General features: G+C 41.8%; 1 protein-coding gene across 1 annotated transcript in view; it reads left to right on the top strand.

Annotated features, from left to right (window-relative positions):
- Positions 1-286: 286 nt before the first annotated feature.
- LOC146988326 (AP-1 complex subunit mu-1) overlaps positions 287-25,649 on the top strand; it is a 34,695-nt gene continuing 9,332 nt past the window's right edge. The window contains exons 1-11 of the mRNA XM_085773512.1: positions 287-409; positions 2,307-2,463; positions 3,365-3,432; positions 4,569-4,699; positions 4,838-4,985; positions 6,602-6,728; positions 8,545-8,687; positions 12,479-12,550; positions 12,654-12,812; positions 13,008-13,133; positions 22,565-22,640. Of these exons, the coding sequence (XP_085629638.1) occupies positions 368-409; positions 2,307-2,463; positions 3,365-3,432; positions 4,569-4,699; positions 4,838-4,985; positions 6,602-6,728; positions 8,545-8,687; positions 12,479-12,550; positions 12,654-12,812; positions 13,008-13,133; positions 22,565-22,640 (1,249 nt within the window). The 5' untranslated portion in view covers positions 287-367. The remainder of the gene's footprint in view (positions 410-2,306; positions 2,464-3,364; positions 3,433-4,568; positions 4,700-4,837; positions 4,986-6,601; positions 6,729-8,544; positions 8,688-12,478; positions 12,551-12,653; positions 12,813-13,007; positions 13,134-22,564; positions 22,641-25,649) is intronic.

Here is a 25,649-nt window from a genome sequence, read left to right as displayed (position 1 = left end):
AAAACTTTGTCCCAATGGAGGTGATCAGTTTGTTTGGTGTGTCAATTCAGCAATTCCTCATAATGTGAATTTGGTATATTTGACATTTTTGCATCCCTAAAATTTAACATTTTCTTCTTTCATTTCAAAGCTTTGATGAATGTGTTGATGAAATCTGCAGTCATGACCTCACTCCTACTCCTGGCTCCCCGCTTTTATTCTGAAAACAGGAAGTGTAACCGTTGCCAGCGGCTCATAGGTCGAGCTTGCTTCCGGTTGAGTGTCTGACTTGCCGCGGTGGGTCTGGGTCTGTGACTGTGTCCGGTGGAAGCTGCCGGTGCCGCGTCGTGGTGTGTCAGCGCAGGACGGACAGGCTGAGGACGGAGACATGTCGGCCAGCGCAGTGTACGTGCTGGACCTGAAGGGGAAGGTAGGACTCGACCCGACACGTGACCGGGGACACCGGCTGCAGGCAGCACCGACAGGTCTACAGCGGGGGGCGGGGGGTGCAGGGGGGCGTAGTGACAGAGATGACTGACCGCTCATCTCAGAGTCTGGTGATGATGATGATGATGTTGAGGACTGTCGTGCAGGTGCTGTCAGGACTCAGGCAGGTCAGAGCCCCCCAGCCTCAGTAGGATGTTGTCATGTGACGCACTCTGCCCCAATTTTGAAAATACTTGTGCAGTGTGTGAGCAGCACACTCACTGTGTGTGTGAGTGTGACCTGACGGGACCCTGCTGTGCCCCTGTCAGCTGCACCGTCACTGTAAGCTAGGGCTCTGCTCACTAATGAAAGACTAGATTATCCTCAAGTAGGCTAATTAATAGGTATTTGGGGAACATGGGAATACAAATTAAAATAAATGTAGCCTAATATGTGCAAAAAAAACAACAAACAAAACCTATGAGTGGAACTTCAGTTGGAATTATTGTTTTTTCTTTTCTTTTTTCTTTTTACACATAATGATATTCTTTTTCATCTGATGTCACATTTACTTGTTCTCACAATTAAGATAAATACCATCACTTTCCAAAAAAAATTATCTCGGAAGCATATCGGCAGATGAGCGCCAAAGTAAAGGTAGGCTATACACACTAGAATAGAATTGGTAGGAATTTAAATGCTAGTGTCATTTGTCCTTTAAAAAAGAAATGATTAAAAATAACTTAGATGACTTGAATATTTCAAAAACTTCCCCTGGGGGATTAATAATTGGTCATATCTTAATAGATACTTAAAATATTTTGTGTAAATAATTAGTAATGTCATTATATTTTGACTATTTGATTTTACACATTAATAGTGTTGTGGAATTAATTAATACATAATAATCGTGATAATCGTAGTAGGCTACCGTGCCTATTTCTCTGACAATGGTACCAAGAAAATCTATAATCGTGACATCACTGGTTTGTTGACACATTTTACCTTTATCCCAAAAAAAAAAAAAATGCAGCTCCTGCAATTTGAGTATTGCTCTCAGCCATACTGCTGTTTCTATTTCAATGAAGGAAGCAGCTAATCCAAATGAAAGTTACTTAAATTATCCATCAAGTTTGAAGTGAAAAGAAGCCAACATGCAGTCAACAATCTATCTATCTATCTATCTATCTATCTATCTATCTGTCTGTCTGTCTGTCTGTCTGTCTGTCTGTCTGTCTGTCTGTCTGTCTGTCTGTCTGTCTGTCTGTCTGTCTGTCTGTCTGTCTGTCTGTCTGTCTGTCTGTCCGTCCATCTATCCATCCATCCGTGTGTGTTGAGCCGTCAGAGAGAAGATGAACTGATCCACAGAGAGAGAAAAGCAGAGATCACAGTTCACTGCTGCCTCTAGTGATTTTCACTTTGACATGGTTCTAACCTGATTTAGTTTTCAGCTGCTGGCAGACAAAAGATGACAGCTCAGAGTCTAGGAAACGGTGACTGATATTTTCAGATATCTTATCGCATAATTCTTTAATTAGAAATGTATTAGTAGTAACAGATCGACTAGATTAACAGAGTTTGAAACTAAGTCTTATTTACAGCCCTGAAACTGAGCAGAGTAATGATGAAAGCACTTCTATTGTTATGTACAACATTGTGTTCTACTGATTTACGCAGTCTAATTATGTTTTAATTAAACACAGCTCACTTTACCACACACTAATTAATATGTGCACAATAATAACACGATTGCATTTTGATGATATGAATCTATTGACAGGCTTCTTCACATCATCACTGTTTTATCATTAGAACTTCAGTCACATCTTTCTACAGATTTTTCAGGCTTCAGAGATGTTGAACAGAATGGGACGTGAAGAGAAGTGTGGGATGTCTTTCAGGTGCTGATCTGCAGGAACTACCGCGGAGACGTTGACATGTCGGAGATCGAGCACTTCATGCCCATCCTGATGGACAAGGAGGAGGAGGGGAACCTGTCTCCCATCCTGGCCCACGGAGGAGTGCGCTTCATGTGGATCAAACACAACAACCTGTACCGTATCCTTGACAGGTCCTCAGGGTCCTGGATCGTCCTGTTTGGAAAATCCACTCTGGAGTCACAGTGAGAAGCATGATCTGTAAGACAAGCAAACACAAACACGTCAGAAAGATTTTTGAATGAATCTAGTGCTGTGGATTTGAATGGAGGCCCTGAAGGCACGTGATTTTTTTTTTCCACAATGATTTTCTTAATTTTCTTGGCTTCACAGTCTTTTTATTTGTTGTCTGATGCATGGGCTCAGCCGTGAGCTGGAATGGGTCAGAAACATGAAACTTGGCTTAATGATTGGAAATGATGTGAATCAGCTTTCCAAGAAAAATGACCCCAATAGGCCAGATGGTGGCGCTGTTATTAGGATAAGGCTCAAAAACCCCCAAAAATAACAAAAATTGGGAAAGCCATGCCCCTCGCACAGTAAGTCCGATTGACTTGAAATTTGACACACAATTCCAGCTCAATGTGCTATGTACCATTAAAGTCTGACATGATGGATTTTTTGCTAATTAGTAACAGTAAAATTGATAAAACTTTTAAGACTTTGACTCTGTTAACACCAAATTTGGTATATGGCCATAAATCATTAACAATTTGTCCAATAATTATAAATCTTAGTAGATATATTCAGGACAGGACTAGGAATCTGCCCTCCAAAACAGTTTGAGCTTGACCCATTGGGTCTCAGGTAGAACCCTGTTGATTTTGCTGAGTGTTGAGCCAAATAGGTTAGAACCCACAAATTTCTACTTGCGGCTATAATTTTGTTCTGTTTTTAATCTTTGAAAATGACCACTAAACACACACACACAACTCTTTAACCTGAGGCTTCATTTATTTTAATTTGTTTTTTACATCACATTCAAACCTGTTGACTTGTCATCTTAACCTGTGGGTCACCAGTCGTAGCGACGAGTAAGAAGAATGCTTGTGTGTCCCTCGTTTTCTCTTTTCTCTATAAAATCATCCAGGTAAGAGTTTGTTTCTCATCATGACACGTACAGGAGCAGGACGATCAATAATCAATAATGTGCATTTGTATCTTGATGGTGGGGCCAGGGGAAACAGGAGAGGGTACAGGCTTGGAATGAATAAAAATTATTCTATGTAGTGAAATTATTATGTAACACTTTTTCTTACATTTGCGCAAAAATGTTCATATAAAATACTCTGTATAGTTTTTGATGACCCTACTGTGTCTGGCTGCTGCCCCACACTCAGAAGAACTCCATCATCTGCACATTAACACGACATGATGTGTCAGTCAGTAATTATGGTAGATGATGATGAAAATTATTTTTATCTTAACCCTAGCACACTAATGTCGGGTGATTTTCACCCATGAAATTATTGTTTCATAATTTTCATTATGTTGCTGTTGTCTGAGTTTCATGGGTCCCTGGGTAGCTTCATACTGCTCACTGACGTCATTGAAGGTCGGCATGTTTCCCTGCTCCCATCCCTAGTTTTTTCAGCAGGCACATGTTCGGGTGAATTTCACCCGACGTTAGTGTTTACTGTATGTATTAAATCTGGCGACCGTTTCTGGTGATGCTGAAAATGTTTCTTTTTTCTTTTTACTCCACCAAATAAGGCTCAAATGTCCCACAAATGGGTGGTCTGAAGGACAAAGTCCCAGCTCCATTAGTTTTTTTTTTAAGTAAGTTTTTGTTAAAAAAACAAAAAAAATCACAAATGATACCATTTTTTCATTTTGTGAAACATTGTACAGTGGAAAATTAAGGAAGTGTACTTCAATTTGCCATGTATTGTTGTATTTTAATATACTTTGATGAGAAATATTTTTTTATGGGTACTATATTATATCGGGTAAAAAATACCCGGCATTAGTGATGATGTTACTATTTTTAACGTTAGTGTTCTAGGGTTAATAGAGAATCTGTGTACTCCCTGCTGTGCTCCCTGTTGTGGATATTCATAGACAGATCATGGATCAGTCATAATTGACCTTCATGTGTAAACTCAGTGGTGTGCTGCTCTGAGAACAGATCCAGCGGCTGTAGTCATTCTGACTGTGGTTTGGGTGCCGTGGTGCACTGCAGCTGGCTGACACATGCTAACACTGTGTGTGATCCCGGCTCCTCAGGTCTTCTCTGAGTACTTCAAAGAGCTGGAGGAGGAGAGCATCAGGGACAACTTTGTCATTATCTACGAGCTGCTGGACGAGCTGATGGACTTTGGCTACCCTCAGACCACAGACAGCAAGATCCTGCAGGAGTAAGAAGAGACTGAACTGCACATCTGCTCTTTTCACCAGACATGTTATGGTCCTCTCACGTCACCGCCGTCGTCATGGCGTCTGCTTGTCGGTTATGTTTCCTAGTCCGATCATCTTACCGGCTCTCTGTCCTGCAGATACATCACACAGGAGGGCCACAAGCTGGACACCGGGGCCCCTCGCCCTCCCGCCACTGTCACCAACGCCGTGTCCTGGAGGTCAGAGGGCATCAAATACAGGAAGAACGAGGTCTTCTTAGACGTGATAGAGTCAGTCAACCTGCTGGTGAGAACCCACTACAGTGCTGTTACACGGTTGTTTACTCTGGATATAATATCACAGATAAACCTCGTCGCTTCTTGTTCTTTCCTCTGGGTTGTTAAAGGGATAGTTCAACATTTTGGCAAATTCGCCTATTGCCATAATCCCTATTGTCGTAGGAGTAGGTTCATTACCTTTAATTGTCTTTGCAAGCTGTTTTTAGATTGGCGGAGCAGAGACGCGAGTGCAACTCCAAAACGCTCTGGTGGACAAGTTGTGACCTGCGCATTCACCATGCTATGAAATAATAATATATAGTTATGTAACATTACAACACATGAAACAAATACTTGAAACTACTTGCGTTTTTGAAATACCTCCGCTCAGCAGCCGTGTCTGGAATGTAGTTCCAGCTATGCATTTGCCTCTAAAACAACTCTGTCTCGTAATGTTACATTATTATCTCATAGTGTGGTGAATGTGCAGGTCACAACTTGTCCACCAGAGCGTTTTGGAGTTGTTGGATTGTGTATTTGATGAGTTTTGAGGGACAGGGGACCTGTACCGTTCACCTCCATTGTGTTCACTGAGCAGCTCACGTCTCTGCCCCGCAGATCTCAAAACAACATGCACCGATAATTAAAGGTAATGAACCTACTGCTATGACTATAGGGATTATGGCAATAGGCGAATTTGCCAAAATATTGAACTATCCCTTTAAATTGATATCTGATCACATTCCAGTCACATCAACACTCAACACATCCTCCATGTTTCCATGTCTCCCTGATAAATGCAGGATCATATGCACATTCTATGAACATTTGCTGCATTCACTGCTCTGTTCACCGTTCACTTTGTTGTTTTCATCTGTTGATAAAATGAAACACCTTTTGTAGATATTTCACAATACAATCCCTCCACAGATAATATATACTTCAAACAACTTCAGAAAACATCTTCAGCAGAGAGATGATTGATGAGATGCTGCTGCTGCTGCATGTGACTGACTGATTCTCTTTTTGTGGATCTGCACACACATCAACCATCTATAAACGTGTTTGATCCTTTAGTCTTTGCCCCTCAGGTCAGGTAACTGTACTTTACCTTTTTTCCCCTTTTCCTTTACCTTTTTTTCTAGTAAATAACTCCACTACATCTCTATGAAGTACTTTTCCTTTATTTTGAAAATGCAATGCACCACACATTGAGCCCATTACAAGAGATAAACCAATCAGAGCAGCTCCTCCACTGTCATCATGTTTGAACCTGTCAGAATAAGTTAAAGGCGACAGACAGCCACCAGAGACGGTCTGATCTGTCTGATCTGAGGTCTGTGTTAGAAACATTTAGGGAAAAAAAACATTTGTGTCATTTGAATCACCACAACTAAACTTAAAAAAGAAATATGAAGGCAGCAGTGACTCGTTTTGCTGAGGATCTGTCTTCTGTGTGTGGACTTTGTCCTGACTACACATGAGGAAGCTGTCATCACTGCAGCTCTCCATCTTTCCTGACCCTCCTGATTAGTAGGAGCTCATAACCACAACAACACTGAAATATTTTCCAAATGCATCTCCACTGGAGGGGGGGCTGGGTCGGACCGTGTGCTGTAGACCTGCTCTCTGTCCCTGCTCCAGGTCAGCGCCAATGGAAACGTGCTGCGCAGTGAGATCGTAGGCTCCATCAAGATGAGGGTGTTCCTGTCTGGGATGCCAGAGCTCCGACTGGGGCTCAATGACAAAGTCCTGTTCGAGAACACTGGAAGTGAGTAACACAGCCACGAATCAATGAGTACACACACACACACACAGCTTTAATTAAAGCAGAAGTAAGCGATATTTTTGTGTTAATATAAGTCTTAAATAGTTATATCTTCCGACAGCAATCACTTACATAGAGTGTTTGGTCTGAAACACGGGTCTGTCAGTCACTCTGCTCTGCTGTAAGCCGAGGAGAAAACTTTTCTCGTATCCTACAAGCAGAGCCGGCCCTCCCTATAAGCGAACTAAGCAGCTGCTTAGGGCCCCGCAACCACTAGGGGGCCCCCAAACTTTGCTCAATCATTTGTCTAACCGTCTCTGACAACGGCAACGTGTAACCCTTGACCCAACTGGCAACAATGACCGTGACACGCATACGTAAACGTAACGCAGACTGTGGCCGTTGTCCGGTAACGAGCGCACCACCCCTTCCCCTTCTCTCCCCCCTGGCCCCCTCCCACCCTCACTCACTGAGATCGCGATTTGCGAGGAGGTGATTGGCTTTTGGACAGCGACGATGTCCAAAAGGATATATCCGTCAGGTGCAGAAAATAGGAAAAAGAAGAAGGCCGAGGATGAAAAAAAAACAAGGACAAGGTAAGGCTAATTAATGTTATGTTTACCAGATGTACGTTTAGCCGAAAAACATGTCGGTGCTTGTGTTAGCTCACTTAGCTGGCTAGCTGCTACATGTAGCCTGCTGTAGTTCACATGTCCTGGCTGATTTTAAGGTCTGCTTACAGTGAAAAGATAACAGCTGTTTTCCTGTGAGGGGATAAAGGATCAATCACCCATTTATTAATGGCTGATTAGACATGTCATGTTGCCACAATATGTTTATCTCTGTTGGAAAATTAAATTGTGTGTACACAAGTGGCTAAAAAAATCTACTAATCTTCTCCACAGCTCCAATGGTTACTGCTGATGATGCTGCTGACCAACCAACATCCTCTATCTTCTTCTCAACTGAAGTTTTGTTTTAAGGGTTCTAGAATTTAGCTGTACAGATAATTTAAAGAAAATAAATCTGTTCAAACTGTAATCTTTTGTAGAATCTTTTATCTTTCTGCTACATCAAAAGTAGTGATTTAATACTGCAGGTTTGGAGCCAGCTATTGCCATTCACAATATTAACATTAACATTCAGACAAAAACAAAGTAGAAGAAAAAATGACAAGTGCAATTAGACAGCTTGAAGTGTTTCAGTGGCTCTAATTAGTAATAAAATATCTGCTCGCCATCATGTTGATAGAGGTACAATAAAATATGCAAGGGTTGCATACGGTAGCTGGTTTTATGAATATTTGATCGTACATATATACACTGTGAGGCAGGGCCCCCAATTTTATCCTGCTTAGGGCCCCCAGATGTACAGGGCCGGCCCTGCCTACAAGTTTTATCCAATGAGGAGAGAGAACGGCATGCAGGGCTGTGTGTGCAGCCAAGGGATACGCCTGAATGTGGTGACGTAGGGACGAGGACTGTTATGGTGCGTTCAAGGCAACCCGTAACTCGTGTTTTTCCGACCTGTGAAGTCGTACCAGTTCGATCTGGTACGAGTTCACGGGTCGGAAGTTACGAGTGGCCGTTATAGTGACTTTCACAGGTAAAACAGGTCGGAAAAACACGAGTGGGTTGCCTGGAACGCTACAAAGTCGTAAGTTGTGACTTGAAGCTGTAATTTACGGTTTCAAAAGCCTGCCTGGAACGCAGCATTAGCCAAAACGACTGGATCGCTTACTTCTGCTTTAACTTGTGTTAGTTGTTTAATAAACCCTGTGTGTACCCTTCGTCCTCTCTCTGTCCGTCTGTGTCTCCAGGAGGAAAGAGTAAGTCAGTGGAGCTGGAGGACGTGAAGTTCCATCAGTGTGTCCGTCTGTCCCGGTTTGAAAACGACCGCACCATCTCCTTCATTCCCCCTGACGGAGAGTTTGAGCTCATGTCCTACCGCCTCAACACACATGTGAGAAGCAGCAGCACACACACACACACTTATACACTACTCACAAAAGGTTAGGGATATTTGACAAGAATATCCCTATAAACAGTTCATGCTACAGTGATAGTCTATCATGAAAGCCTTGTTTTAAGTAGAAGGATGCAATGGTCATTTCTTTATCTCAAATAAAAGCTAACAACAGTGGTGGCTATAGCACAAAGAAAATCTCGATGTCTGATCAATTTGATGTTGTCTTGGTCTCATGATGTCAGCATGTGAACATGGTGGAGAGGAGAGGGAGAGAGAAGAGGACTCTATACAACTTATCATTGAACCAGGACATTTAGTGGTTCATTGACAACTGAACCACTAAATCAGACGATGCTTGTGATGTTTGTGGTTAATCACCTTGTTAGAGAACAGCATGTTATTCAATAAGTACTGAAACATTGAACAATTGGACATGTGCATTCAAAAGTTTAGAGAAGGTTAAATTAAGTTTGTTTTAGGTGCATTCTGAAATTTAATCTAAAAGCCAAACATTCCTAACTCTTTGTGAGTAGTGTATATATCTCCACCCAGACACCCACATAACAACACTTGTAAGCCAAAATGAAAACTGCCAAATCACAATTGCTTCTCTATATAGTGAAGCGATTGTGTAGAAGATGAATGAATCCAATTAAAATCCCCACACACTGTCAGACTAGCAATAAACAATGTAATGTTTCAGTGTTCGTACTTCATCAGATAAAGGGTTCAGCTTCCTTCCATAATTAGGCTGAGTCACATCAGTGATTTCTAGAGGCTCAGTTCAGTTCAGGTTAAAAACCGTACGCACATAAGATGCTCCCAGTTTCTTTGTTTGTTTGAACAGAACTGGTTTTAATTTGATTAAATTAAATATTACCAGGACAAATTCATAGGCATCTTATCCCTGAGTGTTCTTCCTGTCAGTGCAGAGTTCTTTGAATCACTGCTTTAAACCTTCTCTGTCGTCTCTCATTTAAAGGCTCATTAAACATCAGTGGAGCTGATTTCACAGCACAGCTGCTCATTAAACAGGATTCTTGTTTATTTTGCCTTGATGGTGTCATTAGATCGTAAAGGTGATTTTCTGCAGTAATGCTGCTGGTTGACATAGTGTTCATGAATCACTGTCACATATTCTAGTTGGTTAAGAGCTGAATGTCAGGAAGAAAGAGAGAGAGGATGGACCACTGTAAAGTAGAAACAGGATTGTGCTACATGGAAACCACAAAGAGCCAGAAAGCAGGTTGTTACTTGTTAAACTCTGACTCGCCTAAACTCTGACTTGATGAATCCTGAGATTTAAACAGTAATGTTCACTATGAATTTACCATGAGCGTGAGGGGTTAAAGGTGTCATCCATGGAGCTCTGAGTCAGTTCACCATGGTAACAGGTAATAGAATATAATAGAATTCCTTAATGGCCATTGTATTCACCTTATTCTCCGGGGCAACCATGGAGTCAATGGAACGCTGTGAGATTGTGTTGGAACTTCCGGCGACGACCGGAAGTCGTATAGTACATTAGCGGTAGCTTGATTATTTGAGTCCGTTCTCAGATGTTTCTTGTTGGCAAATCCGGTTTTTTTTTCCCGTTGTCGATTGCAAAAAATGACGAGCATTATAAAGAGGAAGCTACAATCACTGGAAGAAAACGTGTGAGTTTTTATAGCAGTTGAGCATCGACCTCATCTTCTGTCCCAGTGTGTGTGGAGCTCTGTACGACCTGCACCCACCTCCATCTACTCTTGAGTCTGGTTAAAAATAATTAAATAAATCCCCGTGTCCCCGCTGATTTCAGCCAAGATGAGCAGCTTGTTTGGAGAGTAGGAGCGAATTAAAAAAAAAAAAAAAAAAAACCCTATCACAGCCCGAAGCAACATTGTTAATGCACATAAGAGGCTGCTTTTAATTTCTGACAGCTGGACATTGCGCTACTTTTAATTATGAAGCTTTATCCATTTAAACAAAATAAACTAGAGGAACAACTTTCATGTTTAAATTGTGTTTTATAGCCTACTTTTATATATTTTACTGATCGCAATTCAGGCTGGGTGTACGTATGAAAATATGCTACAGTGTTTCTCTTTTCTTTTCTCTTTTTTGGAGGGGGCGGGGGGTAGTTTAGGTGACAAAGACATTTTTAACTGTGAAAATAGAGATGTATTCAATATTTGCATTTGGGCAATACTGCTGTAGGCGAAACAAGTTTATTCATGGCCACATTTAAGTTACAGTAGTTGAGGGAGGGTTTTATTTCTAAATCCCTCCGTTTATTTCTTTTACACATTAGCGAGCAGGTTCACAGCGTGAACAGCGTGTCCCGACCCGACCAGGCTCTGGACACGGAGCAGAGACCCAGGTCCGACAGTGCAAGGCTCTCTCTGAAGCAGAGGATGAGGCCAGCTTCCCGTCAGTCTTCACAGACAGTCCAGAGTTGAACGAGTTTCTGATCATATAGTTGTCAGTTTGCTCCAGGTGACAGTCGACCCTCACAACAAACCCCCCCTCCCTCTCTCAGTAAATAGTTCTGACGTCCATGCTGCAGCTTATATCCAAGTAATATAATAGCCTATATATAAATGAGCTCCTGACGCTCAGCTCAACAGTTGGTAAACAGCAGCGGATCAGCGCGATCTCTCCCTCCGTACTGGTTCTGCCAGCTCCACTTGGATTTCAAAGTAAAAGTCACGCTGTAAATGAGTTAAATTGTGAAACAGCGGCGCTTTTATAGCCGATTTTAGGATTAAACTCTGAATATATGAGCTAAACATCTGTTACCATAAGTTTCCATGGCGATCTAGCTGGGTTGAAAGAGAGAGTACAGGAAAGCCTGGCTTTAGACTCAATAAAAAATATATAATTATAAAATATAACCCACTAAACTCGCTTCGAAGTACACCCCGCAAGTGTTGTCCATGTTGATTTGATTGTCTGTATTGTAATTGTCCCGCAATATACTGCAAATTCAGTCGATTGTTTACATCAGTTTTTACTTCCGCATTTGACCGGAAGTCGTAACACAATCGCGGCCAAACCGGAAGTGGCAAAGTGGGCGGGGCTACATAAGGTGAATAGTGAAGCACAAGAAAATCTGGATGCATCTTTATCTAATAAGTTAAAAAGATAAAAATAAAGAAAACACAATATACAAATACATTGTAAATGTAAATCCAGTCTTGTGGTTCAAGCTCGGGAATGCTCTGTAGCATTTACTGGGCGGCAGCAGGTCAAAGTGTGAATGTGGTATGAATAAATAATGGTTTGTGTCTGGGTCTGGGCTGTTTCTGAAAAGCGCTATGAAAATACATTCCATTATTTTTGGGTTAGGTCTTAGGAAATATTGTAGTATTTAGAAATTTGACTGATTTTCATGAGCTGTAAGCTATACAATACATAAAAGGCTTAGTATTTTATTCTAAGCATACTGAATTATATACTGTATAGGTTGGTCTGGTTTTTGAATTGAATTAGAACAAAAAACCTTTTCCACAATAATATTCTAATTATATGAGCTGCAGCTATAGTACATTCATCAGAACGTGACACTGATGAGCATATCAGCTCTATAAAAGTCTGTTACATTCTTGGTTTGAGGTAAATAAATCTAAACCACTGTGGATCCCAGATGGAGACTGTGAGAAGTGACAGAGACAAACTACCAATAGTCTAGTTCAGCTGGTAAACTGTGTGTATGCCTTGGTTTTTCTTTGTGGAATGGGTTCGGTAACACCTCTGGATACAAACACTGTATTTTATATGAAGACTGTGTTTCATGTCCTCAGGTCAAACCACTGATCTGGATCGAGTCAGTCATTGAGAAACACTCACACAGCAGGATCGAGTACATGATCAAGGTAAAGTTCCAGTCGTCTCCTCACAGGATCAAATAACATAACACATCTACATTCATATGTTCATCTCTCCCTCTGTCCTCTCTGCCCTCTCCTCCTCCTACAGGCCAAGAGCCAGTTCAAGAGGCGCTCCACAGCCAACAACGTAGAGATTCACATCCCCGTCCCCACTGATGCAGACTCACCTAAGTTCAAAACAACTGTGGGCAGCGTCAAGTGGATTCCAGAGAACAGTGAGATCGTCTGGTCCATCAAATCCTTCCCAGTACGTTAGCCACATTTTACTTTTCACCCACAAGCAACACAATGAATTTTATATGTGATATCAAACCATCAGATTAAGAGTTCTCCTGAATCCACCTGCTGGAGGACGACATGTGATGAGTTTATTTTTGCTGTTAGTACTGAAGCCAGTGAATGTTCTGTCTAACCTGCTGCACCATGTCCTGGTGAATTTCAGGGTGGTAAAGAATACCTGATGAGGGCCCACTTTGGCCTGCCCAGTGTGGAGGCAGAGGACAAGGAAGGCAAACCGCCCATCAGCGTTAAGTTCGAGATCCCCTACTTCACCACCTCCGGCATCCAGGTAAGAGACGGGTCCACTGAAGGGATCTTAGAGGCCGGATCCAGGGCCCAGTTGCTCAAAAGTAATCTGATTGGATTTTGGATAATGGATTGGATCAAATCTTGAAAATGGGTTTATTCAAAACTAAAAACGGTCTCTGAGATCGGATCAGGTCACGTAATCGTATCTTGGTTTTAATCTGTATCAAACCATCAGTTTGTGTTTTTCAAAACTTCTTAGTAGGATCGGGAAAACTTGTCATTTAAATTTAATTCAAACTGGTCAAATAAACAACATTTATAATGTAAGGCAAGGCAAGGCAATTTTATTTGTATAGCCCGTTTTTACAAACAGTTTGTCTCAAAGGGCTTTACATGGCATCATAACAACATCCTCTGTCCTTAGACCCTCACATCGAAAAACTCCATAGAAACCCCTTTTAACAGGGAAAAAATTGGAGAAACCTCAGGGTGAGTAACAGAGGAGGGATCCCTCACCCAGGACGGACAGACGTGCAATAGATGTTGTTACAGACAAGAAAACAGTAATGTAGTATATATACATTGATTGATTTATATCTTGCATCTAATTTTTAAACCATTACAGTGATAAAGTAAATAAAGTTAACATTTGATTATTCCACAAATTAAGAACTTTTCCCCAACTACTGTATAATTAAATGAAATTTGACATTTGAAGTTGAAATATTTACAATGTATTCGACTAATGTACTGTATATTTGCCATTTTTATTTAAACAGCCAGACCAGATAAGTCCTGGCTTTTTAAACAACATTGAAGAAACAACCAAAAGAGCACAGAAAACATTACATACACCACATTTTCAAATAATAATATCTGGATCAGACTGATGCTTTGAACAACTGGGATAAAAGTAAGAAGGATTACGTGATCCTGGATGGCAAAACAAGGGAATTCAAATCTGGATAATTTTGATCCAGATTACACCTTTGGAACAACTGGGCCCAGATGTTCAGAGGCCTAGTGGCTGCTCTGTGGTGCTGCAGGTGTGCAGTGATGGATGCAACCACAGAAGGGCGCTGTTGTAAAGGGAATAGAGACTGAGCTGCCTTCATACTGTACACTACTACTTCACCAGTGACTGAACACAGGCAGGGACACACACTGTGAGACGTGTTTATCTCAGAGAGTCAAGTCAAAGAAATGTGCAGAGTGGGAGAAAACCCAGTTGAAACATTTAAATCCAGGTTTCAATCTGCTGAGCTGTTGTATGGATCGAAATAGAGGCACATTTATTCCAACTGTCAAAAATGCATCCTGTGCAGAAATTCCTTTAGTTATGTCCAACACAGACCTTGGAACAGCTTCTGTGTCCTCAGACTGGAGGAGGAGAGAATGTCAGTGACCAGAAGTCGGTCATTTTCTACGAGAGCCAGCGTCTCTTGGCGGAGAGCAGCAGCATGCCCCTTGGCAGCGTGTCCTGGGGGCGCGTGGGCGTCCGATACAGTCAAAACAACTTTATCGTAATGAGCTGTGACAAACTGCCACAGAAACCAGCCATAATGAAGAAGTGCCCTGGAAAAACACCACAGACACTACCATGTCAACTTTTATTCTTATTAGACATTTTGCTCTCACACATACAGTAGTAGAGGAGACATTGATAACGGCAAAGATGGGTTTCCAACTAGAAAGAGTCACTGCAACTGTGGACATAGTATCAGTCATCATCATAGAGTTTTTTTGTTTTCTTTTCTTTTGGGGGGGGGGGGGGGCAGTGTATAAGAGACAGGAAGCCAGGGAGAGACACCGGGGAGTCAAACCAGCGATCCCTGCTTCAGGCTGTGCCAACATGGGATGTGCGTTAAGCACTCGGCCACTGAGCACTGAGCATTTTACGGCTCCAGCTGCTGTAACTTGCGTCCTCTGGGTCACACTTGTGCTCCATATGTTCCCATATGTAGCATGGTTTTATATTAATCCTGCTGTCCAGTCATGTGATCATTTAGATAAGAGGAAACGGTTCCTGTTGTCATGCCAATTGACACTACGAAGCCCCGACTTTCCACTCACCCACAGTGTGAAGTTCTGTTCTGTCTTGGTGCTTCTTTGTATGAACTCTGCTATGGTCAGAATAAAGAAGAGCTGCACAGCTAATTAAAATACAAATCAAAAAACAGTATGGCCGAGTGCAATATCCCAATCACAGGAGGTGTGAATAGATGTAATGAAATTCAGGTGTCCATCATCTCATTAGCAGAAATGATAATAGTCAACAAGGCAAAGCAAGTTTATTTGTATAGCCCATTTTTACAACAGTTTGTCTCAAAGGTATTTACAGAGCATCATAACAACATCCTCTGTCACACCCACTGAGGAAAAATCCAGAGTGTTGTAGATGTTGTATACAGACAAGAAAACAGTTTTATAACACAGAATGTACAAAAACGTGGAAATGTTAAGAAGAGTTGACGAAGGCAGCTTCTGGTGGGCGGAAATGCAGGGAGGGCAGGCCAGATTAATGGGAGGACTGGATGGCAACAAACAGTGATGATTCAGTGACACCATTCGTTGAATCTGAATGGTTGGTTCTTCTGTTATTCAGTTTCAAAACAGAATCAGAAAAACAAACAAATTGGGATTTTCATAGGGATGGATCAATGCACCGGCTGAACATCGGTATCGGCCGTTATTCGCCTCAGTGACCGACGCCTGCAGTGGCTGACGTTTATCTGTTGTTTGACGTATTGTGCTGACTTGGAGGAGAAGCCTGTTTTTTCTCTTTTTTGGGGGGACATGACTCTGCCGCGACGACAGAGGGCACGGCGCACACGTTCAATTTGTTAAAGTTAAGTGAGCTTTTTCAGTAACAAGTAATCAAAAAAGTTACTGTTTCCCTCATTATAATGCCAATATAATGGTGTTATCTAACTAACCAACTCACTCAGTATTCCTCCACACAGGCAGGCTCTGCAGCGTCGCGTCAGTTCCAGATAAACGGGAGGTTAGGATTATGGCTAGGGGGTTGGGGGGGGGGGGCGTGTTTGAGCATTTTATAAATAGTTACTTTTCCTGGTTATTAGTTGCATTTATAATGTAGTCATTTGGTTACAAACTCAGTTACCTTTTGGGGAAATAACTAGTAACTATAAGTGATTACTTTTTAAAAGGTGACGTGCTCAACACTGCTTTAAATAAAAGAGGAATACACAACAGAGAAAAAACCATCGGTACCAGCATCAGCCTTTGACCAAATTGTTCTTTTAAACAATCTGTGCATTCATACATTTTTGAAACAAAAAAAACTAGAAAAAAGAACTCGTTTTTTTCATTTACCATTCATTTAGATGTAGTGGTTTGTATGATGCACACTTTTTAGGAAGTTTGATCTTCAGATGTTGGGATGCTGAAGTAGAATTCACCGCTATGTCTCCACCACTCTGCTGACCAGTGGTGAATAGCGTCAGTCAGTCAGTGAGGCCTGGCACTGCTGTTGCAGTCTAGCCAAAAATGTAAACTATACAACAAGTAGTTCCGACCAAGCAATCTGATTGGTCAACAAGACATTTAGTGCTCAAATCAGCATGACAGCACGCCTGACTCATCACTAAACATATTACTCTGCCATGTCATGTTGTTGTATCGATCTCCATGGTAACCATCCATGGATTCTTAGTTTTATTCTTTTAGAAACGTTAGGTTACTCGTGAAAATAAATCACAAACTTAATCAACCTCCTGTAGAGTGCTCCTTTCAGATGCCAAACTCAAACTTTAGAACAATTAAATAACAATTTTTTTAGTGAATGCTGTAAACTGCCCCGTTTTAGCCAAGAGGCTGTTCCTTTCCGTATGTGGACAGTCAGAGAGACGCTAGTTGTAACCGCGGTGGAAATAAAATATGGCCTGGAGCTGAATATTTCGTTGGATAAAACAGAAGATAGCCTACCTCTATGTTTCTCTCTCTCTCTTTGCAACTTTTTGGCTTTTAAATAATCTGGAGTAATCAAAATGTTTGGCTGTGTCGGCGACACGGTATTGATTTCATTCGGGAAGGTCCGAGAAGCACACCCTCTAGGGTAATATTGCTTAATTTAATATCATCATCATCTTAAATCAGACCTTTATGTCAGTACAGACCATTCTGAGTGATTCTTGAAAAAGGCCGACATTATGTAAAGGAGACAAGACGGCTGAAGAGTGACACCACTCTGTCTGCTGCCAGTCCTTCCATCTGTCACAGTGTTTGTGGATCTCAGCAGTCAGCGCTGTGAGAACAATGCTGACGTGACTCACAGAAAAGTATTTGACCAGACTAAAAGAAGAACCCGGTCTTAACAAACCGGAACTCGTCACTTAATTGAAGCTCTGTGGTGGAGCTGTTTATGAGCTTGGCCCGCTGGGTTTGGTTGAGGAGCCTGGATAACAAGGCAGCCATTGTCTTTACTGTTGGTTTAGTACAAGTGTAATAATAAACTCCGCAGAGTCAGTTGTTGAGAGCTGAACCACGAACCCCAAGCTACAGACGCTGCCTTCAATTAACCCGGGCATTTTCATCCTCGTGAACCCAGATCCACTTCTAACCCGGCCGCACTCACCTCACAGGCTTCGACCTCAACTAATGGCACCTTGTAAAAGACAGAGACAAGAGCAGAGGCGGGTGCTGCACAAGCCACAGCTCTCTAAAAATAACCACGTGGACTTGGATCAGTGGAGACATCATTAGAGAGATGCTGCCATTAGCTGCTGGAAGGCCTGCTATTACTGAGAGATCACTGGTGATGAGGAGCTATTATGTGGCCTGGGGCAAGACCCCCAAGGTCCCTGCTGGTACCACACACACACACACACACACACACACACACAGAAGATGACACATGTGAGGGGAGCACTCCTGCATTCTGTTATTAAAGGGAGCACAACAAGTGTGTAAGCTAGCTGGGGTCTTCAACTGTATGTGTGTGGTGATGGGGGGGTTGATGTCTTAATTATATAGTGGTGAACATCAGTATATATCAAAGGCAGTAAAATCACACAAATTGCGCACACACACAGACAGACACACACTTACACTCTTTGACTTTACTATTTTAACAGAGCTTGTTCCTTCTGTTCCTGTCCCCGTCTCCTCCTGGGGCTCAGCAGATGTGACTGTTCCTCCGCTGCAGTGACTCTTTCTACCTCTTGAGAAGTAAAGTTAGCCAGTTTAACTAACCTGTACAACCTTCAATGTAATGTGTGTTCAGAGAGAATCTCAACTCTGTCCCCTCAGACAGGACAGCATCCCAACAACACAATGGAACTTCTTAAAATGTGTCACAAACAGTGATGGGTTATCATCGTTATCAGTGGTGCTACTTTTTTACAGTAATGAGTAATCAAAAAAGTTACTGTTTCCCCCGTTATAACGCAGTTACCGTTAATGAAATGCGCCGTTACTCAAGAAGTCCCGTCACAAAATAATGCACCAGTTCAGGTGTACAGTTATATACACTTTTTTTTCAGTCTATCAACTTGTCGGAAAAAAGCCGAGATACTGAGTGAGTTGTATTTCCTCCTGCCTGTGTGGAGGAATACTGAGTGAGTTGGTAATTTGAAATATTTGAGCATTTTATTTAAAAAAGTAGCACAATAGTGACTTTTCCTGGTAATTAGTTTTACAATGTAGCAATTCAGTTACTAACTCAGTTTATTTGGGGGGAAAGTAACTAGTCACTATAACTAATTCCTTTTTTAAAGTAACGTGCCCAACACTGGTCACAAACATTGTAGGACTCAATGATGAAGTGATGACAGATTGCAGCTCAAAGGTCAAAGGTCAAAGGTTATGGTCAGCGTGACATCACACATCACGACTCTGCAAATTTGATATGACTCTTTAAACAGCGATGTGAGCTGAAACTAGACTGAGTGGAGGAGGCAGACAACCATGAGGAGCTGATTCTAGTTTACTGGCTGTGTCCGGAATCACTCATTCATTCACTGCTACCTTACCTACTCGCTATATAGGGAATTCCAAATATAGGATTATATAGTGAGCTCATTGGTAAAATGATTTTTTTTGTAGCTACTGCTACAGCATGGCTAAAAACAGAGATCAAATTATTTTTTTCTGAATAACTTTTTCATGTGGCGGCTTCAGGACACTTGGGTCAGTACGGACGAGCAGTATGGAGGTATTTGGATGTTTCATAGTATGTGTTTTGGACGATTCCAAGTTAGCTCTATCCACTGCCATTAGATGAATATCTGTTGCCAGCCGGACCTCCCCTGGAACTCCAATAGTGTTTTGATAACTCCAAAAGTTCTCCAAACCCGTCCTTGGCATGATGGTGAGTAGAATTATCGATTTTGAGTGAAGTATCCCTTTAACAAAGTAAAGTAATTCTTATCTTTGAACTCTGACAAGAGACAGCCGAGGCTGGGTTCACTCTAACAACAGGATTACTGAGACAGCAAACAAGCAAAGATTTACAAAAACTTTACTCCCTCCTGAGTCCTGAGTAATGCAGAGTCATGTACACCACTTTGATTCCACTTAAACTGGTGTGAACACTGGCTGGTTCAACAGAAAGAACAGAACCAGGACCAGAACCAGAACCGTGTCTGTCTGAAAGGCACCGGATGATGAGACTGATGTGCTGCAGCCTGACGAGGCCCCACAGGTGGATCAGCTCATGAGAGCAGTGCCAATGCCACTGAAATTTGCCACTGTGAATGCTGGAGGCCCTTTCTATGAAAAATGTACACACACTCTGGCTTTTATCATGTGCATCAAGTCCAATGTGATATTTAAAAATATCACATGTGGTTGTAGTGAGCTCCAGCTGAGTGAGCGCGTGCGCTCTCACAGCAGAGACGTGTTCTCTGCTACATGGACTGTGCAGACGGATGTTTCCCCCCGCTGGAACCTGATTTCCCAGAGCCGAAAATCATCCGCCTCCATATGGGACAGATAAAAATATCAGTTATGTGACTTTGTGTGATTGGAGTTGTGCTGTGGGAGGACATTTATTCACTGTCACATCTCTTCTGCACTGACTTCCTGACCAACTCATTCCAGCTTTTAATCTCTGGCAAAGATTTAAGAGGCACTTCCTCTTCCTTTTCTTCCCCAGCGTCAGGCTCCTCTGTGAACATGTTGCTCGTATCTGTGTCTTCGGTGTGAGTGGTGATGTTTCTATTGTGTGTAAATCCTAACTCTATTCTCTGTATTTGGCTCTGTGTTGCCCCTCCATTGTCTCCCATTCCCTCTCTGTCACCACTTTATTCATGTTCTCCGCTTTCGTCCTTGTTGGTGTTTTCATGACATTTGCATCTGGCACAGAAGACTGGGATCATACTGAGCTTTGAATAATCACAGACGAGCTCAGGGCTGTTTACTTCAACCGTTTGTGGTTTGGTGCAGTTTGGTGTATAAAAAATCAGTTCTGCTTCATTGTGCAGTCAGGCGATGTTGTGCCCTCTGAAGATATGCCTCTTCCTGCTGGAGCCCTATTCATTTTGTTGGCTTCTTCAATAATTAGTCCTATGTGGGAAAGTATAGCAGTTTCTGTTGCCGTTGTTCGGTTGCATGACACACATTTAAATTTAAACTAAGTTCCAAACAATAACAGGTGTAATTCAGATTTATTACAACTTGACCTTATCTTCATAGATTCCATAGACCACTACTCGCAAATCAACAGCTGAGATCCAGTGACATGGTCCTCTCACTGTAGAGAGATGGTCAGACAGAGTGTTGGGAATGGAATATGAGTAGATTTTTCTGTCTTAGATGAAATATTTTGGTGGATATGATCCGTATTCATGAATCCATGTTTCCACTGATAATTTTCTGACTTCAATTACTAAATAACTGCTGTTCACACAACAACAGGATGGAGTGGAGCGTCAGGAAAGTAATAACAGAGACGTTCTATTGCCTAGAAGGACTTTGGTAATAACTATAATGTAATCATACAAGCAAAAGGCTTTATCTGTACTGTCTGTGGTGTTGAAGTGGATGTGCATTGATGTATGTATGATGCTTCTCTGATGAGAAAAACAACAAACGTATTATAAAGTAAAAAAAAGGGGGTTGCAGCCTAAAAAATGGATGTTGTTTGAATTAAAAGTAAGTGTATAATTGGTATAATTGGTTTTCGGCCAGGAGACGCAAGGTGGAAGGCATAGAGCCTCCGTTCTCCTTGTAACAAGTTATTTAAAGGGATAGTTCAACATTTTGGCAAATTGGCCCATTGCCATAATCCCTATAGTTTTAGGAGTAGGTTCATTACCTTTATTTGTCAGTGCAAGCTGTTTTTAGAACGGCGGAGCAGAGCTGCAAGCTGCTCAGAGCTACGCTATGGACGCTAATGGAATTTCTTGGTTTCCCTCATCAAACTCATCAAATACACAATCCAACAATTCCAAAACGCTCTGGTGGACAAGTTGTGACCTGCACATTCACCACGCTATGAGATAATAACGAAACATTATTAGACAGAGTTGTTTTCAAGGTAAATTCATGCAGAAGTGCTGATGTGCATTCCCATCATGGTCAGTTTTTCGGCAAGCAGTCTCAGCAGGTGAATGTGCAGGTCACAACTTGTCCACAAGAGCGTTTTGGAGTTGTTGGATTGTGTATTTGATGAGTTTGTTGATGGAAACCAAGAAATTCCATTAGCCTCCATAACGTAGCTATGAGCAGCTCGCAGCTCTGCTCCGCCGTTCTGAAAATAGCTTGCACCAACAATAAAAGGTAATGAACATACTCCTAAAACTATAGGGATTATGGCAGTGGGCAAATTTGCCGAAATGTTGTCCATTTAAACATTACATACACAACGAAGCTGTTTAATTTAGGTGCGAATCTTGCATAGTTCCCCTTTAAATGGTTTCAAATAGGAGTCAAACCCAGCTCTCTTCTGCAGTAACAGTGATTCCTTATCCTGCTCAGGATCCTGAGTGACTCTTCACTGCAAACAGACTGACTACATGTGAAATAATGTCTCTGTTCATCAGCTACAGACATTTCTTCTGACAGACGTCTCACCTTACAGTATACATTTTAATTGTACAGAGGATTCATTAACTGAATTATGAGCAAGAAAACACAGCTCACATTTCCATGTTTGCTCCTCTCCTTCTCGGCTGACATGTTTGTTCATCAGGAAAAATAAGTAACAGAGTACTGTGAATGTAACACTGTACTTGATTACACTGTGAAGATAGTTGAAAATCCTCTGTCTCCAACACCACTCTCCGTTCCACCACATCTGTCCAACACCTGCACAGTGTGGTGTAACTTTTATATCACAACACGTAATCACTTCATAAAACACAGCATTCCTCAGCCATCTTTAAGCAATTACAACGTGCTAAGATGGACCACTGACAACTCGAGCTGAGCCTCCAGAGCTTCATGTGTCTCTGAGGCTCAGAGCGGAAACATGAGGCCTGATCCTGCTCTGTGTGTCTGCCTCTGCAGGTACGCTACCTGAAGATCATCGAGAAGAGCGGCTACCAGGCCCTGCCCTGGGTCAGATACATTACTCAGAATGGAGGTAAGGTTGCAAGCACACACACACACACACACACACACACATTTTATCCATTCTGCTTCAGTGTCTTTTTTTTAAAGCTCAAATTATATGGGCAATCTTACAATCTGCTAGCCTGATGCATCAGCCGCTTATTTCATTACATTTCAAAAAGTGTCTGAACCTGAGCCATAGGGATTTGTTTGCTTCCGGGAGGCGGTTGCTTACATTTGCTTCAACTAATCGCTGCTGCTTGGTGGTCACGTGTGCTATACACCGGTTAAGCTCATAGGTTAATCTTGAGCGCTTGAGTTCAACGTCATCGCCTTCACTTACCCGTCTGTTCGCTGATTGGTCCGTCCGCTCTGGCGGACGGAGCAAACCGAAACGCATTGCTAGTGTCCTGACTACATTGTTGAGGCAAATGAAATTTGCCGGAACCAGTAGGCGGCGCTAGCCTGGCTAACAATCTGCAACATTTAAAGTCAATACTTACAGGATATTTTCTGTGCACCTTGGCCATTATAATTCAGCTCATCAAAGCATTGAACCATTGAGGAATTACAGGATATGGTTTTTAAAGGGATAGTTCAACATTTTGGCAAATTGGCCCATTGCCACGATACCTATAGTCTTAGCAGTAGGTTCGTTACCTTTCATTTTCAGTGCAATCTATTTTTAGAATGGCGAAGCAGAGCCAAGAGCTGCTCAGAGCTACGCTACGAAGGCTAATGGGATTTCTTGGTTTCCCTCATGAAACTCATCAAATACACAATCCAACAACTCCAAAACGCTCTGGTGGACAAGTTGTGACCTGCACATTCACCACGCTATGAGATAATAACAGAATGTTAAAAGATGGAGTTGTTTTTGGGGTAAATTCATGCCAAACCGCTGATGCCCATTCTCGTCATGGGCAGTTTTTCAGCAAGAAGTCTCTGTCTCGTAATGTTCCATTATTATCTCATAGCGTGGTGAATGTTCAGGTCACAACTTGTCCACCAGAGCGTTTTGGAGTTGTTGGATTGTGTATTTGATGAGTTTGATTAGGAAGGCCAAGAAATTCCATTAGTCTCCGTAGTGTAGCTCTGAGCAACTCACGGCTCTGCTCCGCCGTTCTAAAAATAGCTTGTACTGACAATTAAAGGTAACAAACCTACTCCTACAACTATAGGGATTATGGCAATGGGCCAATTTGCCAAAATGTTGAACTATCCTTCCCTTTAATATAGACACTCAGCGAGAGAGACAAACGTTTCTCACACTATGACTATAAAGGGAAACATCAAAACAGTAAGAAATTCTGTATCTTTGAGTGATCATTGAATATCACATGAAGCAGAAACCATAGTTCAGTCTTTGTTGTTCGGTGATCTGGACTTGGCGGGTTTGCTCTTTGAATTCACAACGTTGATGTCACATCGATCCAGCTGTGCAGGTTTGACAGTTTTCCCAATTAAGCTCTGGAGTGATGGTTTCAGTTTCAGCTCCAGTTTCAGAAACTTTTATTAATCCCAAAAAGAGCAATTCAGTTCCACAGTCTAATCAAGGGCTGCCAAACGTGCGGCCCGTGGGCCAAAACCAGCCCACCAGAGGGTCCAATCCAGCCCTAGGGATGAATTTGCCAAGTGTGAAAATTACATAGGAGACAGAAGAGGCATAATATTGTGGGAATTGTATATATTTAATTTCAAGTTGTTAGTGGTGTTTTGCAAAAGGATAGTTCATTAACTGTAAACCAATTCATTAAGCTAGAATAATAAACAGACACAAACAACATTCTCATCTCTTACCTCAACCAGGCTTCAGCATCAACATGTCAGGGACACAGTGTGTAAAGCAAAATCAGTGCAAACCAACAACTTAAAAAAAAGCAGCAAATGAAAACACAGTTACGTATATGAAGTATAGTAAAGTATATGAGAGACTAACTGACTATCAAACGTTTTCTCCTTCAGAGCTCAAAGTTAATTCAAAAAGTATCAGAGCCAGATCTGTGAATGTGTCCACACTGCAAGAAACCACACTTTATTTAAAACATCTAAAACTACTCTCTCAGTCAGGAGTGTAGTGCAGATGTTGGGTGCAGGAAAATAAACTAACTTGTCAACTAAAACCTGAACAAGAGGTGAAAACTTAATACATAGTATAACCAAACACAATCAAGTTGAATATCTGTCTTCCAGAAGGGCTCGGCGTGAGCACAGCCATCTTGGAATCTCCCAGCTTAAATAGTCTCCACTCAGGTGGAGTCAGTCATCCAATCAGGAAATACCTGAAACAAAACAGAGGGAATAGAAGGAGCAGGCCAAACCACACAAGGTCATATGTCCAGGGCCGTCCCACAGAGTTATTCAGTTTAACATGCCCCAGAAAAAAACAGAGACAATTTGATATGTCTAAAGCTGGAATGAAGAGTTCAGCCGTCATTGGAAGTGGCAGCTTCGTCCCATGTTTTACATCCCTGAAGAGCTCACCTTGTTGGGTCAGGTCCTGGATCCTCCACATGCTGAAACAGTTAATGAGTGATGCTGCATGTCCAGACACTGATACAATCTGTAGGAAGAGTGCAGGAGAAAAACCTTTGTAGAAAAGTATAACACAGGAAGGGGAAAAGGTCTCAGGGTCTGCAGGGACTTGAGACAGACAGAGATGTTGAAGCAACAGAGGTGGAAAGAAAAAAAAAGAGAAAAAGCCAAACTTGACCTTCAAATATTATCAGGTACAAGGAGTTTTTTGTTCAGTAATGACAGGACAAAGCCATTCCTTCCTGACATTCTGCAAAACAATTAATGTTTGGGTATGTGTTTTCAGACCAGATATTTTCAGATGTATGATACTGCAGTGTCTAAGAAGATGAAATACAACACTTGTTAAAATAGAAACTGTAGACTGGTCCTTCCCTGCCTTTCTAATTCACCACACCTCTGAAACTGTACCAATAGAGAGTCTGAATACAGTAACACGCTTTCAGAGGACTTTTTAAGTTCAATTCTCTTTTTTTATTTGTATGGGAGAGATCACTTCACCATC

The sequence above is a fragment of the Trachurus japonicus genome, chromosome 4 (genome assembly GCF_045865225.1).
Source record: "Trachurus japonicus isolate A0001 chromosome 4, Traja_1.0".
NCBI lineage: Eukaryota > Metazoa > Chordata > Actinopteri > Carangiformes > Carangidae > Trachurus > Trachurus japonicus.
Note: the sequence above shows the minus strand (reverse complement) of the source record. Positions and strands in the feature narration are given on the sequence as shown.